At 43.1% G+C, this 17,164-nt stretch overlaps 2 protein-coding genes and 1 pseudogene across 2 annotated transcripts; 2 read left to right on the top strand and 1 right to left on the bottom strand.

Annotated features, from left to right (window-relative positions):
* The first annotated feature begins 890 nt into the window (after window positions 1-890).
* On the top strand, window positions 891-6,751 carry LOC142940938 (ADP-ribosylhydrolase ARH1-like; annotated as a pseudogene).
* An 860-nt stretch (window positions 6,752-7,611) lies between these two features.
* On the bottom strand, window positions 7,612-10,696 carry LOC142940927 (ataxin-2-like protein). Its single transcript, XM_076083130.1, has 9 exons — window positions 10,691-10,696; window positions 10,388-10,522; window positions 9,463-9,526; window positions 9,084-9,262; window positions 8,814-8,952; window positions 8,515-8,624; window positions 8,120-8,299; window positions 7,959-8,018; window positions 7,612-7,758 (listed from the first exon to the last, which is right to left on the bottom strand). The coding sequence occupies exons 1-9, from the start codon at window positions 10,694-10,696 to the stop codon at window positions 7,612-7,614; spliced, it is 1,020 nt and encodes a 339-aa protein (XP_075939245.1).
* A 195-nt stretch (window positions 10,697-10,891) lies between these two features.
* Window positions 10,892-15,568, top strand: LOC142940926 (serine/threonine-protein kinase pim-2-like). The gene is made up of 10 exons (XM_076083128.1): window positions 10,892-12,226; window positions 12,338-12,502; window positions 12,622-12,839; window positions 13,737-13,894; window positions 14,103-14,303; window positions 14,421-14,585; window positions 14,731-14,825; window positions 14,908-14,952; window positions 15,062-15,259; window positions 15,353-15,568. Exons 4-10 carry the CDS (start codon window positions 13,831-13,833, stop codon window positions 15,566-15,568), a joined length of 984 nt encoding a protein of 327 aa, XP_075939243.1. The 5' UTR covers window positions 10,892-12,226; window positions 12,338-12,502; window positions 12,622-12,839; window positions 13,737-13,830.
* The last annotated feature ends 1,596 nt before the right edge of the window (window positions 15,569-17,164 follow it).

Genomic DNA, 17,164 nt, shown 5'->3' with positions numbered 1-17,164 from the left:
ATGGACCAGCCACTTCCGCATATTCATTATTGTTATCAAGATTGCGATTGTAAGCGTTGTCATCTACATTGTCGTTGTTGATGCCGTCATTGTTGTCAATGTTGACAATATTATTCATGTTGTCATTGTAATCATATTCGTTGGCTGGGTCCCTTTGATCGAGTAGGAGTTCATCGATCACAATTAGTTCTTCGGCCGTAAACCTCCACCGGCTATAAACCAAATAGATGGGGGTGTGATCCGGTATTCCATCATTGTTGACAAATTCCACCAAGCCCTGGATTCCAACATAATGTCGATCTCCTGTTGCAGTAGGAGGAAAGATGAATCCGGGGTAGTGAAGGTCAATAAGTATGACATGATTATCATTTCTTCTATAACGTACATATACATTTACGTTTTGAGATCCGTCTCCTGTTTCGTCCATTTCAACTACTGGTCTGTACTACTACTACTAGATAGATAGATATAAACTTTATTCAACCCCAGGGGGAAATTAGATGACACAAATATACTGCCACAAATATACAGTTTGTCTCCTAACAAAAATGTGTTCGGAGTATTGTATTGTATTGTATTGTATTGTATTGTAATGTATTGTATTCGTAGGTTTATGCTCTTAGATGCTTGTTTGAGGAAATGACATGCACTTATTACTTCTGGTGACTAGTTCTCTCGAAAACCGATGTTGAATACACTTGTAAGTTACTTTGGATAAAAGCGTCTGCTCAGTGACTGTAATGTAATGTAATGTAAATGTGGGCTTTGAGTGCTGAGCTATGCTGACCTGTGCTTTGATCTGTGACGTCACAGATCAAAGCCCACCCATGCCGTTCTAGAACGACATGGGTGTAGTATCTTGGATACTTCCGGTTCAACGAACGATACAAACAAAGATGGACGCCCACCGTGCCCTATGAGACAAACTGGTATCATTCATTTTACTTAGACACGTACATGTCAGTAGAAACAGAGTAGTACATGGTGTCAGAATAGCTTGCTTTTCACTTCGACCTGACGACGGAAGATGGAGAACACAGGCGTCCCCACGCCACGGGTGGATTGGGATTCATCTAACCTGCCCGACGCATGGAGAAAGTTTCGCCAGCATGTGGAGCTAATGTTCTCCGGCCCGCTGAGCGCTAAAGAGGAGGAAGAAAAGTGCAGCTATCTACTCCTGTGGGTCGGTGAAAAAGGCAGAGATGTATATAATACATGGACCCTCACGGCAGATGAGAGGAAGGTACTCCAAATGTACTATGCGAAGTTTGAAGCATTTGTAACGCCCAAAGCTAACCCCATTTTCGCGCGATATAAATTTGACGAAAAGATACAGAAGGATTGTGAACATTTGGACCAGTTTGTGACTGAGCTAAAGCTGCTAGTAAAAGACTGCAACTACCCTAACGGTGATGAGATGATTAGAGACAGGATCGTTTTCGGCACAAACTCTCCAAGAGTCCGGGAAAAACTACTCAGTCACGGTCCAGATCTCACGCTCGAGAAAGCGATCGACATTGCAGCTCACACGAGCTGTCACAGCAGCAGCTAAAGACTATGGGTTGCCCCGCCGCTAATACAGCTAGCCAGTCTGTTCATGCAGTTAGCAGGAAGAGAACACGGTCGCACGGAGCAATGCCCCGCAAAAGGACGTCAGTGTAACAAATGCAAAAAGCCCAACCACTTTGCTAATATGTGAAGGACAAAAACACAGTAGCAGCCATCAAAATACAAGCCCGAGAAAGTCCATGCTGTTTCAGAAAGCACGGAACAGGCACCAGTGGATCTGTATGTGAGGAATTTAAGTTTTAAAGCGCTCCTAGCGATGGATATTATGTGTTACAATATGTTTACTTGTAGAAGGTTTAAACTAAAGGGAGAGTTACTGAATTTGTTGTGCACTGTGAGAGAAACCAGAGATTTTATGACACCGCCATTAAGTCAGAGAGAGGGGGATGTTGCTGGAGACTTTCTGAGCACAGCCTTCAAGAAGGGGGGTGAATTGGTCAAGGAAGTGGCCGACTGAAGGCCGAAGGGTTCAGCCAATCACTGAGCTGATCGATGGGCTAAGGAATGTGTAATATGAGACATTTCAGAGACTTTGGAGAGACAAAGAAACTGAATCCCCGGAGATAATCAGACCTCATCTGGACCACGAGGCGGACACACCAGTCTGTCGTGTGGTGCGGATGGGGCCTCTATTTCATGAAATATTACTATTGATAGTTAATTCAGTTTGTAAGTGAACTTTGTGTAGTACATTAAATATTGTTTTTAATTTTGAACCGGATCCAGCTCATTTTTCTGATGCGCAGTAAGAAGCTCGCAGCAGAAAAGTACCTGCGGCCTGCAGGCTCTCACATCCTTTGTTTTAAACCTCAACATGTACATTGACACCATGCAATGGACCGGTGAGACTTCCACTGACCACAGCATGGAGACTTCCTGCAGCAAGTGCAACATTTGACTGAAAGTATTCTCAAATCAAGCCAGAGAGTAACGTAATGTCTAAGATGACTCGTTGACATGTCGATGTTTGAACGTTACATAAATGGTCAGAAAAGGATGTCTTCATGCATGTGTGTGTGTGTGTTTATATATCATTTATTTGTTGTAATATTATTTTGAAGTGTTCACTTAGCACAGTGTTTTTTATTTGCATTATGATCAATAGAAACAGATAACGCTGGTGATGTTACTGGTGTTTTTCTACAAATCAAATATAAACATTTAAATGTGCAACACCGCTTCAGTTGAAATTACTCAGACAGAAGAAATGATCTTGATAAAAACTCATAAAACATCTTCTCCTCAGTACTGTTACAGTGAAAATTGGACTGTTAAAAAGAGCATCTACATTTGCAATTTTCTGGTTTTATAGTTTCCCTGGAGTGGCTTAGTTTCCTTATGGCTCAGTGGCATACATACATTTGTTTGTTCTCTTTTGTCCCATTAGCTCGGCTACAGTGGAGCACTATAAAGCAGCCGTGTTGCTAAGTGGTGTTGGTGATGCTCTGGGATACAGGAACCAGCTCTGGGAGTACAATGAGTCGGGACCAGCTATTCATCAGGTCAGTGCAGGACCAATATGAAAGGAGGGGCTAAGGTTGTGATAAAACTAAAGCACTACTGAAGGTGGTGTTACCCTAAAATGTCTGCCCTTGCCCTTTCTCTCCTTGCAGGAGCTCAAAGAGCTTGGTGGTCTGAAGAACATCAAGGCCGAGCTCCCTGACTGGCCGGTGAGCGACGACACAGTTCAGCATCTGGCACCGGCTGAAGGACTGGCCACTGGTGAGGTTAAAAGGACATTGAAACTATTTTCTCTATCCAGTTTCTGTCCCTCCGTTGCTATTTTCATTTCAAACGAGCATTTTATTGGATTTGATAATCGGTGTTCTGTTGAGCCCTCACTGGGACACACACACCACACCCTCCTCATAACTAAAGGTCTAATCTAATTTCCAGTCTTGCCTTGATTTGCTGCTCTATTACAGCTCTGCACAAGTGAAATGAAAATGGTAGAAATTCAACTTGACCTTTGCTGTGATAAGGCAAACAGCCATTCTTGGTAGCAGGCCCCTTTCATCTTTAAAAAGTTAATAAGGACAACATTTTGCAGTTTGAACAAGTTGGCTCTGCGTTGTCTCCCTCGTAGGAAAGGCGGGGGAGGAACTCATGCATGAGGTGGCTGCTCGATATGTGGAGGGTATGAAAGACATGGATGGGAGGAAACCAGGGCCTTCAAGCATTTTGGGTGACACAAAGTTAATTTTATAATCATATCTCATTTATTTGTAGTCATGGCAGAGATCGGACTTACTCTCATTTGCCCTTAAAGGAGTCTCCCAGCTGAAGCCTGGAGAGGAAGGGGGCTACAGAGTGCCCTAGAATCCAGAGGGGACGGGCTGTGGAGCAGCCATGAGGTCCATGTGCATTGGTCTCAGGTAGGACGGTTGTCCCATCACGTACCCAGCACATACGTCTCTAGTACCCATTTTTTAGGTGTTCTTGTATACGAAAAACTATCTACACCTGTGATTATTGTGGCCAAAAGAATTAACGATAAAAACATTATTGCAATATCCTGAAATATAATCATAATAATGCTGTCAGTGAAATTCATATTTCACTTTGTTTATTGAGCGTTTTGTCTATTTCTTGGCGAATGAGTTACACTCTAAATACAATATGAGTGTAGGGAGGTGGAGAGAGAGTCTGTAACCATAACTGTTCGTATAAAATAAATTAAGAGGCGCTCGATTATTTACACAATATTATCATGTGTATTATTAATATGTCCATTTATAAATGTCTAGTGTATATATTGCAACATGTGGGACAATAGTAAACAGCTCAGATCCCTGTCACTGTTTACAATTTTTAATAAAATTATTTTTTAATCACTTAAGTTTATTTGATTTGATCGTTTTAATCAAAACTGGAGTAGAACCGTGAGAGCATTTTAGGCTTTTTCCCATGCATATTCTTTTATTATTTATATTATTGTTATTTTTGATGTGCTATTAAATTATTCAATCAATCAAAATCCTTAGAATAGAAATACAATAACAGTCTTATCCTTATGCATTCCAGTTTCAATGTTCTCTCCTCCATGGTTATTATTTTTTAATTGTCAATTATATTGCGGTATTGCCTTCTCGAGCAGGTAGAGGGCAACTTGATGACTAAGCGAGGGAAAAGGAGATACGTTCAATTCATATCTTTTAAATGGCAGCTGATCCAGCAAATCTAAGCACCTCTCTGTTGTCTTTGGACTTTCATTTGTCTCCTGAAATCTGTAGGGTTTAGTTTTAGTTTGGGACATACTTGATATTTGTAGTAATATGCAAGGACATTTTATTCATGAAGCAAATTTATTAATAAGTAAACTCAGTGTGTGTTACATCAAAAGGCACATGTAAAACACCCTTCCACCCAAAAAAAGCAAAGAACCCGGATTCACCTCTCAGACACAGACAGTAACTACAGTTGTATGTTTGGGGTTAGGGAGCATTACAGCAGCCCTCCTTGGTAGTTGGTAACATGAACTACATTTACTATGACTTGTTTCGACATACTATACTATGTCGAAACAAGTTTCTCAAAATAAATGGCTTGATATATAAATCCTCCCAATTATTGATTTGTTTTTAAAGTGAGAGAGTTACTGACATGACTTTCAAAGTTAAGGTCAGAGTCCAAAATAACTCCTGACTTACTGTCTCTGAAATACGATGAGTAAGTGTGAATACATTTCCTCACTCTGGTTTTTGGGATCTACAATGATCTGATGATTATTTTCAATCGATTGATCTTCTGATTATTTGATCTATTAATTAAGTGTAGGGAAAAATGTCCATCCCAGTTTCCCAGATCAAAAACAAGCTCATCTTTAGGTTGGAGAATCTGAGAGTGTTTGACATTGTTGCTCAAAACGTGATTTAAACAATTAATCAGTCAACAAAATAGTTGCGATTAATATAATAATATAATGTAGATCAACTAAGCAATGATTCCACTAATCGTTTAAGCTCTAAACTCGTCACATTTGGTTGTAAAGAGGAATTAATCCGGAATTGGATGGTAGTCACCAGCTTTTAAATTGTTCAATTTAAATTGCAGAAAGAGAGAGAAATATTCAGGCAGGTTCTGGAAAAGGTTAGGATGATAAAGCAAAATGAAATGTCAGTGGAGTAGCATTATTAAAAATGCATAGTGCAACTTGGTTTGGTCACCCAAGGACACAAAGAAAACGTGACATTAAACATTTCAAACACATTTACAGTTGAGGCACACAGCTGCTGCTTTTATCCAAAGTAATTTATAATAAATGCAGCAGTGGAATCACAGTCTTTGATCACTAAGCAGAAAATAACATAAACAGAGTTCCAGGGTGAAAGCGTGAGCCAGAACCAGTAAAAACAACAACAATGTGGAGTCAATTAAAGCATGAAAAGAGGTAATTACTGTAAACAGAAGTTTTTAATCCCGACAGAATACTAACACAGAAAACGTATTTATCTTCTATATGATGGACCTCATTAGGTTTATGGTGGAACCTTCAGCTACATATATCATAATAACATAATAAAAGCCGATAAGGACGTAAATACTTTTTCCCCATCAGGTATCCGAAGCCTGACCAGCTGTTGTCGCTGGTGGCTGTTGCAGTAGAGACGGGCAGGATGACCCATCCTCACCCCACTGGTTTCCTGGGAGCCGTAGCATCGGCCCTTTTCACGGCATACGCGGTCCAGCGCAGTACTTAACACCGGGACCGCAGCGCCGAGCAGCTCTACGCCCTGTCGCACTGAGAAGGCCGCCACACACACACTGCGTCCCAGCATCTTACACTGAGGGGAAACTAGGCCACACGGCCTGTGGTACATCGATCTAGAGAGCTCTAGAGAGCTGTCGCTGAGCCACAAAGTGTGGCGTCATACTGGCCTGAAGGGAAAGCAGAGTGCCCCACTAACCCAAAGAAGAGTCATTTCTGCAACGAGGACCGTGTGCCTCACCAGGCTGGTGTATTAAGACGGTTCCCTCTAGTGACCATTTTAAATTAACATGTGAGTGGAACAAATTCAAGCTAATGAGAATCCAAAAAATCCCCCTCTGAGGTAATTACTTAATTTTGTCAGCGTGACTGTCACAACCCGGCTCCTAGGCTATGACAAATACGGCAAAGACACAACAGATGATGGTTATGTAAAGTGTTTATTTTAACCAAATAAAGAAATGGTTAACTTTATGAAGTGTGTCAGTCAGTAACATCAGTAATGTCAACGTGGATGCGTGTGTGATAAAGTGTGCGTGTTGTCAGCAGAACCAAACATAACCGGCAGCGATCACTCCCCGTATACCAGAGCAACACTGGAGCAGCTTTATGCTCCAGGACCAGGTGCTCTGCAGTCAATCAGCCACCACTGCTGTTAGAGGCAGGGCCGCCACAGTGACATAATAGCAAATGTTTAACGAGCTCTTGTTGTGTAATGAAAAATAAATGTGTCTCATTATGGATGTTAACCGCTTCATGCAGTGCAAAGCAAAACGAACACTCAAACAAGTACAATTAATGATACAATAAATTAAAACAAAGCTTTGAAGTTAAGTTGAAAACTTTATTTTTTTGGCCATTGTTGTTTTAATATTTTTTTTGTCTTGTCCATTTTATTTTTTTTATTAATTATATTTCCCTAGAGGAGAGAAGAAGCAAAGGGGTGTTTTCTACTACTGGGTCGAGTTTCTTTTCAAAAAAAGTGAAATGATTTGCTAAAAATCCCCTCTCCTTTCATGCTGTATCCGTGAGAATCCCACGACAGTCTGTCTCCCGTGTGTGTCGTGGTACAAGGCTAAAAACACACTGCTGGAAGATGGTGTCTGCTGCCGTCTTTCATCCGTATATTTTCCTCTCCGACTCGTCCGCCCAGCAAGGTGCCTCATGTCTCTGAAATGGGAAGAAGTTGGAGAGAAGAGGAGGATGGCAGCAGGGGTCGGCCATCATTGGCATTAAAAAGGTCCTCGGCGACACCGAGGTTTGTTACTGATGAATGTTGCAGCAGAAGAACACGCTGCTGCGAGACTTTCTGTACGATCCTTTCAGTTTGTTTTTCATGAGTCGCGTTCAGTTTGGGCCAGCAGGCGGCGGGGATGTTGGGGGCTCATTCCTAAGAAGAGTTTGGGAGGTGGGGAGGAGGGTAGATGGGGTTTAGTTTCCTTGCTGATGGAAGGGAGCAGGGTGTGCTTGTACCTGCATTGCTGTGAGGGAAACAGAAAACACTATAAATGCTACACTTCAAGCCACAGACAGCATCAAGGGACGGCTTTTGCTTTCACGTCTCGTACCTTGTGGATGTCCTATGTAAAAGTGTTGGTGTGCTCCTTGCTGTGGTCCATGCTGGGGATGCTGGGGCACTGAGCCGGGGCCCTGCTGAGGAGGCGGCTGCAACATCACTAACTGGGGCTGACCGTGGCCCCCCCGAGTGGTGGGGACCCGACATGGCTCCCTGTACATGGGCCTGGAGGAGAGGGGGGGCAGCAGATTGACAAACCAAGTTTAAGATACAACTTTCTTTTCATTTCACACATGCTCTCATTTGCAGTGATGGCTGTATCATACCTGTGCTATCTGTCCAAGGGGGTACGCTTGTGGGATACCCTGGTGGCTGTGGATGCTGTAGCCTTGAATGGGGTAAGAGGCTTGTGGAGACGTGTGGCCCGGCGGCATGTTGGGTGGGGTGGGTGCTGACAGGGGACCTGAGTGGTACAAGGACTGGGGCTGAGGGCCTGACTGGGCATTCTGAAAGGAGAGATCCCAAAGTCAAGAGATAATTGAGTAATCTCAATAACCGGGACCCACCACCTCCCCAAATGATTTCATGTGACGAGTATAATTTTGGCCCAGGCTTGTCCGCCTGTTACAATGCAATTCATCTAGAAATCTAGACTCTGAATTGGGACGCATCATAAGTGTTTCGGTATATTTGGGGAATTCCATGCAGTCCTGTATCTCACCTGTCCAGGGCTCGGTGCAGCGTGCTGGGGAGGGGGCTGGTTGCCTGTCGGGGTGATGGAGGGCTGGGGCTGATGAACTGCACCCGAGTGGTGGGCAAAGGACTGTTGAGCTGCACAAAAAAAGAAGAAAATTATGCTTTATACTGTTGTTTTACTATCAATAGAATGCAAGACTCTTAATAGAAGTACAGACATGACTCATCGTGATAAAGTATTTAGCAGTACAACCTTAAATTCAGAATATTGGAGCGCTCTCTACATTAGAGTGCATAGAGATATTTTGTTTTGGGTCCACTCACCGTAGATGCCCTGTGGTCCCTGAGATCCGTCTCCCTGTGTAGAGAACTGGGGGCCTCCTGGGGGTCCCATGGCTTGTGGGTGGGGACCCCCACCTTGACCTATCATCCTAGCTCCACCTTGCAGCATGGAGTACATCGGCTGAAGAGGGAGAAGAAGAGCTTAAAGTGACTTGAAAAACAGTTGTTTATTTTAATGCTACTGCAAACACTCTGCTTCACATGGATTTAAACCCTGAATTAAATAAAGGGGTCAGAGGGCAGACTTCCTACCTGTCCAGGGTAGGGTGTCATGGCCTGGATGACCTGCTGCTGGCTGTACTGCTGAGGGTTGTACTGGAGGTAGGACTGAGGGTAGGGGGACGCTACCAGCGGGGCCCCAGCTGCTGACGCAGCTTGCATCATGGGCGGTGCTGAAGAACCGTGGTCAGAACGCTGCGCCACTACTTGGCCTGGAGGACGCAAAGCATCATCAAGACGACAGAAACGTGAAGGATAAACATTACAGCTTCTTACACTTTGTTCAGCAAATGTCACTGCACTGTTGTACCACAGGTTATAGATATCTGGCTTTGACAAGAGCCGACAGGACATTCATCTTAGAAAGCAGTTTGTGAAAATGTAAATTAAGAATTAAAAACGCTGCTTTTACCTTTGGTCCTGGGGTATTTTCCCTGGCTGACTGTAGACATGGTGTACTGGTACATTGGTGGGGGCTGAAATACAGAAATGATTCAATTCAGTTCAGTGTTAATTTGTATAGCCCAATATGACAATACATACAAAGCCCTCTGTCCTCAGACCCTTGCATTGGATAAGGAACAACTTCCCCCAAAAAGCTATTTAACTAGTAAGAAAAGGAAGCTACCTAAAACCTCATTTATAGGAGCAGGCAGCTGGTCAAAATAGGACAAAAGCGCTTCACAAGCACCAAGATGGGAGGGTGAATTAATGGCTAATTTAATATTTGACTACTGGGCATCAAATACTGAGTTGGCAATATAAGGATGAGTTGGACCGGTGTGAAATGGAAAGCTTTGGCTTGCTCTCCTAAACTATTTGCTAGCTCAGTGGTTTTGTCAACCCTGAAGACATCCGCAACACTTCAAGCTGTTTAACTTCAGTCTATTTGACCGGTTATGCAACAACCATCTAATTCTAACATCTAAACTCGACTCTGCCGACACGCTTTGGAATATCAAAAGGTATCGTATCATTCAGAGGCTTGCTTTAGGAAGACACAGTTGCCAGGCTGGAAAGTCTGAAGGCAACTTTTTCTGCCATCTCCAGGTTTGCACAACATTCCTTCACTTGCCCACTGAGGACGTGTCACATATTTTAGAGATAAACTATATAAATACATCCGTAGATTCTACATTTTTATATTATTTTTGACTTTTTATAGACAAAGTAATCAGCATAATCAAAATGAATCGATGACGGAAATAAATGTTTTTTGTAGCTCAAACTAAATTATCAGGAATTTTAATTATACTGTTGCGCTACAGATTTGTTGAGTTTCCATGTCTTAAAACAACACAAGCATTAAATATGTAACCGTTGATTTGCTCACGTACCTGCACAGAGTGGATCTGTGACACATAGGAGAGGTAGGGGGTGTTGTACAGTGGACCCTGTCCGCCGGGGTGCTGAAGGACCACTGGGCTTGGAGGAGTTGGCCGAGGACGGGTGGGCGCAGTGTTGGGCTTCGTCTGTACGACAACAGAACCAGAGGTAAATTAAATCTGCACGTCACTCAGCCAATCACAGGGGACTCAACATTTCATTAGAGACGCACCAATTCAGATTATTTAAAAGTCTGACCTGACGATTCCTTTGGACAATAATTGACAGTAAGGGTCCAGACTAACTTTTTTTACCACCATTCTGAAAACTTATTACAACCCTTCCGAAGTGTGAACTGTCAACAATTCTGTTATCCTTTTAGTTTATCTGTCGTGGTTACTTGTATTAAAAAAACACAATTAAAATGATGTGTGTGTGTGTGTGTGTGTGTGTGTGTGTGTGTGTGTGTTTGTGTGTGAGAGAGTGTGTGTGTCGACATAAAAATAAAATAAATTAGAGACATGAGACTGATCGGCCGATCAGCTGAAAACCGTAAGCGGTGCATCTCTATCATTTATTATTCGATATAGGAACACTTCCTAAATATGTATCCATAAGTGAGACAACAGCAAAGTGCCAATAAGTCTTTGAGTCTAAAATATGAGCTGCAGTAAGTATTTATCATTATTTACATATACATCCTTAATAGTTCAGTTCACCAAAATAACAAAACCAACAACATATTTTCTCACTTTCCTTTTGTGTTATCGCTCCATGCAGATAGTTTTGGTTTCATCTGTGCAGATGTTGTGTCTCTAAACCGTGCTCAGTCTTCTATTTCGGTGTGTTTGGGGCGACTCCATTTTGGATCCGGTCAAACTATCCTCTGGTGTATTCAGAGTGGCCAGACTGTCAGGTTTGAACAGGTTTTTCACTTGTGTGTTTCATTTTCCCCGGCTGTGACATCGCTGCCAGTATTGTTTTCACCATGTGAGTCTGTGTTTGTCTTCATGGCTAAATGTGGTCCTGGAGACATCTAGCAGGAACTAAAGCTGGTTCTGAGTGCTTTGTCATGTGTTTCATCATCTCTGTGTGTTTTGTCATTCATCTCTGTTATAGTGTCAAAAAGTCATCCTGAGGACAACACACACACACACACACATCAGAGACATGGGTCTCTTCCTCCATTCAGCGCCCATCCTCTACCCTAATCATTTACAAACAGTTCCTAAATGTTAAAAATGGTCGAGGGATTCAATTTACAACAATATTTAACTGAGAAAATATAGGCGGGGATCGGCTCACGTAAAAGGCGTCATGGGTAGGGCGAAGCCAGAGGACACTGGTGGAGGCAGTAGTCCTGACGTGCAAATTGGTCGTCCGATCTGGGTATAGGGGCGAAAGACTAATCGAACCAGCAGCTGGTTCCCTCCCAAGTTTCCTTCAGGATAGCTAGTGTCTCGCAGGTTTTTTTCTCACTGCATTCACGTGAATATGGTTCACTACTTGAGTTAATGTACTTGAAGTGAATATGAACTGTGAAGTATTCAGAAAAGTAAAAGTAACGGTACAGAACTATTATGATCAAAATATACTTAAAATACTAAAAGTAATAGTCTTCATTGTGCAGAATGGCCCATTTCAAAATAATGTCAAATTAAATGACTATATTATAAATGCTGATTCATATGTAATTACATTTGATCTTGAAGACAAACGCATTTTCCACCAGGACATAAAACTGCAAAACATCTTGATCGAGACCAGCTCGGACATCCCGCGAGTTCGCCTCATCGACTTTGGTCTGAGCTGCTTCGTTAAGAAAAGAGCCTCTTACCGCGTCTTCTTCGGTAAGACGTCTGGCTTTACTCCTGCTCTTCACTAACTTACCCATCTGTGACTTTACATTGAAACAAAGATCCTCATCCTCACTGTCTTTTTATTATGTCTGTATATTCTAGGTACTGACATCCCCCCAGAGTGGTACGATCGTGGGTTTTACAGATCCGGACCCACCACAGTGTTTCAGATTGGAGTGGTCCTCTTTGAGACGCTCCACAGTGATACATTTGATACCATCGGGTTCTTTGCAAACGAGCTGAGAATCAGCAACGAGCTCTCCGAAAGTAAGAAAAACATACATAAACATGTCGGCAGACACAAATCTGTTAATTTTAGTTCACACTGTGATGGATCACCGGAGCCGTCGCCCTCACCTTTCTTCTCCTTCATTTCTTGGTGAAAGAGATGTCCAAGAAACGGAAAAGTGAAGAACTTGGAGCCGACTTGCCCACATCCCAGATGAAGAAGGAAGGGGTTGCCTTTGGAGGTCCCCTGTCTCCCGAGTTATTCGACAAACGTCTGCCTTCCAACTCTCCGTTACGTAAAGGGGCCGATCTGCCCAGGAGTCTGTGTGTGACTGAACCCAAACAGCCAATCCTTCGAAAAGCAGGTTTGCTGCAGGTGAGACTTAAGTGGAGAATGATGACTCAAATAGTTTGACCTGACACGTATACTTGTTATTCATCCTATAATTCTATTTAAAATGGAATCTTTGTTTTTTTGCAGGACAAGAAAGGGCGTTTAAGTTAAAGTAATAGTCTTCATTGTGCAGAATGGCCCATTTCAAAATAATGTCAAATTAAATTACTATATTATAAATGCTGATTCATATGTTCATCAATTTAATGTTGAAGCTAATTTCAACTACTACCTATACTAATACATAATAATGTATTCATTATCAGAATCTTCAAAGTGAAGACATCTTCAAAATAAATGTGGTGAAGTAAAAAGTACAATATCTCCCTCTGAGATCTAGTGGAGTAGAAGTATAAAGTAGCAGAAAATGAAACGTATAGCAGCCTATAAGTAGCCTACCTCAAAACTGAACAGTAACTTTACATGAAGACAAGTCAGCAGTGGCAGCAGGACATGAAGACATTTAATACTTCATTCAAAAAGTACTTTTTTGTTGTTATCACATTGCCACGTATTTACACGATGTAGTATTTATTCATTCTTTAAAGTCTTTGACTTTAAGATCAAGATGAACAGTTCATAGAAACAACCTGAGGACATTTTAATAGTTTGTAGGAAAGTCAGCCAGATGAGAAAGAGTCAATATCAAGTATTGTATGCTTGTACACATAGTATTTTATGCATTGTATGAATATATTCAGTGGATAACCTCCATCTATACAAATATACTGGACACACACACATACACTATTTACTATAAACACTAATTTGCATAATTCTGGAACACTTGATTGTTCTGTTACAGACATGACCTCATGATAGAACATTTCATCATGTTCTATGTTCCGCTCACCATGTTCTATGTTCCGCTCATCACAGCTTTATAAGAAGACACTCGGTGGCAAGTTCACTCAGTGAAGCATTGGATCAGTACTCACACAGTTCTCCTGTTCGAAACTTCTTCAATATCTTAATGGACAAAGACTCTGCAAAGAAGACAATGAATTGCGGTTCTCCGGCCCTTAAAAGAGATCAAGGTAAGTGAGAAATCCAGGCATAAATCTAGGGAGGGAGGAGAAGGCACTAATCTAGAGTTAGTACCTCGAGATAGACCTGATTCCTGCTGTTGAGACCTTTTTCTTACTGTGATCTGAGTCTGTGAAATGATGAAAGATGACAGTTTCATACAGTTAGTGACATTAGCTCACAACAAACTGATGTTCCACTTATTTTTCTCATTTGTAGATCTCAATACCAGCACATCTGAACAAAGTTCAGCATCTGGAAACCCTAACCGGACTATCAGGCCCCCCAACGCCACCTTTCGTTTTAACCCGTCAAGGAATGCTAAAAGTGACGACCGAACCTCCTCTGACGAATGTGGCCTGACAGAAGTGACGGAGAAAGTCAGAGAAGATGTAGAGGCGTCCACCTTAGAAGACTCTGGTAAGCTGATCATGTGAAACTGCTGTTGGAAATGTATCCCATCATCAGTTTTTGTCCACGTTAGTGTTGTGATTGTCAACAAACTGATGTTCCTCTGTTTGTTTTCCTCATCTGTAGAAAGCTGCAACACATCTGTGGAAGATGTGAGCAAGAGAGGCAATAAGAGGAAGGCCGTCGCCGGTGCTGAAGGTCCAGAGAAGAGCAGGCTGGACCTGAAGGAGGCCTCTGGACCTACAGAGACTGAACACACCCAACGGGGTTTGTCGGTACATGGCACAACAGGTCAGTAGTTTGGCTTTATTATGTTCAGTGTAAAATCATAATTTATATTAGATATAACAAACGTAGGAGGGATTCATATTTAGGTAACATATAGTTGCTGTTACTCACAAATGTAATAAAACTGAATATTTGTTTTTCTGTTTAGCTGAATTTGAGGCCAAATACCAGCAGCAGGATCTGCTCGGCGAAGGAGGATGTGGATCTGTGTTTGCTGGCTACCGCAAAGCAGATAATCTACCTGTAAGTGTTACACACACACACACACACACACACACACACTATGGTCAGGAAGTGCTAACCAAGTCTTGTTTGTACCTCGTAGGTTGCCATCAAACACGTTCCTAATGACAACATTCTCTGCCAACGCGTGAGTGAGCAACACCTGCTGCTGTTGAAATGTGCTGCGCTCTCTTTCTGAATGTATTACGGATGAATCGTGTTTCTCTCTCATACTCAACTCTGTTGTGATGTTTCAGAAAGGGATCTCCGCGGAGGTCACCGTCATGTCAAAACTGGCGGCCAAATCAGAGGGGACATCGGCACCCGTATCCCTGCTGGACCACTACAAACTGGACCAGGAGCTGATCCTGGTGCTGGAGAGACCAATCCCTGCCAAAGACCTTCTCGACCACATCAACGCTAACGGAGGCCCCTTAGACGAAGAGGAAGCCAAGGTAAGCTGCTGTAGTCGGCTCTGAGTCACAGCCATGAGAACATGTCAGAACATCCTCCTCTCTGATCATCATCTCTCTCTTTTTGTCTGTCAGGTGATTCTGAAACAGCTCATCGATGCAGCAATTGATCTTGAAGACAAACACGTCTTCCACCGGGACATAAAACCGGAAAACATATTGATCGAGACCAGCTCGGACATCCCGCGAGTTCGCCTCATTGACTTTGGTCTGAGCTGCTTAGCGAAGAAAACATCCACTTACCGCGTCTTCTTCAGTAAGACGTCTGGCTTTACTCCTGCTCTTCACTAACTTACCCATCTGTGACTTTACATTGAAACAAAGCTCCTCATCCTCACTGTCTTTTTATTATGTCTGTATATTCTAGGTACTCACATCCCCCCAGAGTATCACGATCGTGGGTTTTACAGTGCCGGACCCACCACAGTGTTTCAGATGGGAGTGGTCCTCTTTGAGATGCTCCACACTGATATATTTGTTATGAACAGGTTCTTTCGAAACAATCAGAGAATCAGCAACAAGCTCTCCGAAAGTAAGAAAAACATACAGAAACATGTCGGCAGACACAAATCTGTTCATTTTAGTTCACACTGTGATGGATCACCGGAGCCGTCGCCCTCACCTTTCTTCTCCTTCTTTCTCTCCAGATTGCCAGGATTTCTTTCGGACAAGTTTGAACAGAGACCCTAATCGGCGTTCTACCCTGAAACAGCTCAGGAGTCATCCATGGCTCTGTTAACCCCACACACACACACACACACACAAGTTGTGTGCGTGTGGTGTGGTGTGTGTGTTGTGTGACACAACACACACACCACACACACAAGTTGTGTGCGTGTGGTGTGGTGTGTGTGTTGTGTGACACAACACACACACCACACACACAAGTTGTGTGCGTGTGGTGTGGTGTGTGTGTTGTGTCACACAACACACACACCACACACACAAGTTGTGTGCGTGTGGTGTGGTGTGTGTGTTGTGTCACACAACACACACACCGCACCACACGCACACACAAGTTGTGTGCGTGTGGTGCGGTGTGTGTTGTGTGACACAACACACACCACACACACAAGTTGTGTGCGTGTGGTGTGGTGTGTGTGTTGTGTGACACAACACACACCACACTCACAAGTTGTGTGTGGTGTGCGTGTGGTGCGGTGTGTGTTGTGTGACACAACACACACCACACACACAAGTTGTGTGCGTGTGGTGCGGTGTGTGTTGTGTGACACAACACACACCACACTCACAAGTTGTGTGTGGTGTGCGTGTGGTGTGGTGTGTGTGTTGTGTGACACAACACACACACCACACACACAAGTTGTGTGCGTGTGGTGTGGTGTGTGTGTTGTGTGACACAACACACACACCACACACACAAGTTGTGTGCGTGTGGTGCGGTGTGTGGTGTGCGTGTGGTGCGGTGTGTGGTGTGCGTGTGGTGCGGTGTGTGGTGTGCGTGTGGTGCGGTGTGTGGTGTGACACAACACAGAGCCTTCAGTTATCAAGCACCTCTTTTGTGGAACCAGCTTCCCGTTTCAGTCCGGGGGGCAGACACACTCACCACATTTAAGAGTAGGCTTAAGACTTTCCTTTGTGAGAGTGCTTATAGTTAGGGCTGGCTCTGGTTTGCCTTGGACCGGCCCTTAGACAAACTGGTATAGGCAAAAACTACAGGGGGACTTCCTTAGGATACACTGAGCACCTCTCTCCTCTTCTTCATCTCTGTCTGTATGAATTGATTATGCTCATTACTAACTTTACTTCTTCCCCGGAGTATTTGTGCTTTCTCTCCTCACAGGTTTCCATGGAGCATGGTTTCATCTGGACCCTGGTCCTATTACTCACATTACTATTTCATATTACCGATACCATTAATGCACA

The sequence above is a fragment of the Anarhichas minor genome, unplaced genomic scaffold, assembly GCF_050575085.1.
Source record: "Anarhichas minor isolate MPS153535 unplaced genomic scaffold, ASM5057508v1 ptg000121l, whole genome shotgun sequence".
NCBI classification, from domain to species: Eukaryota; Metazoa; Chordata; class Actinopteri; order Perciformes; family Anarhichadidae; genus Anarhichas; species Anarhichas minor.
This window is presented reverse-complemented; position numbering and strand designations above follow the sequence as displayed.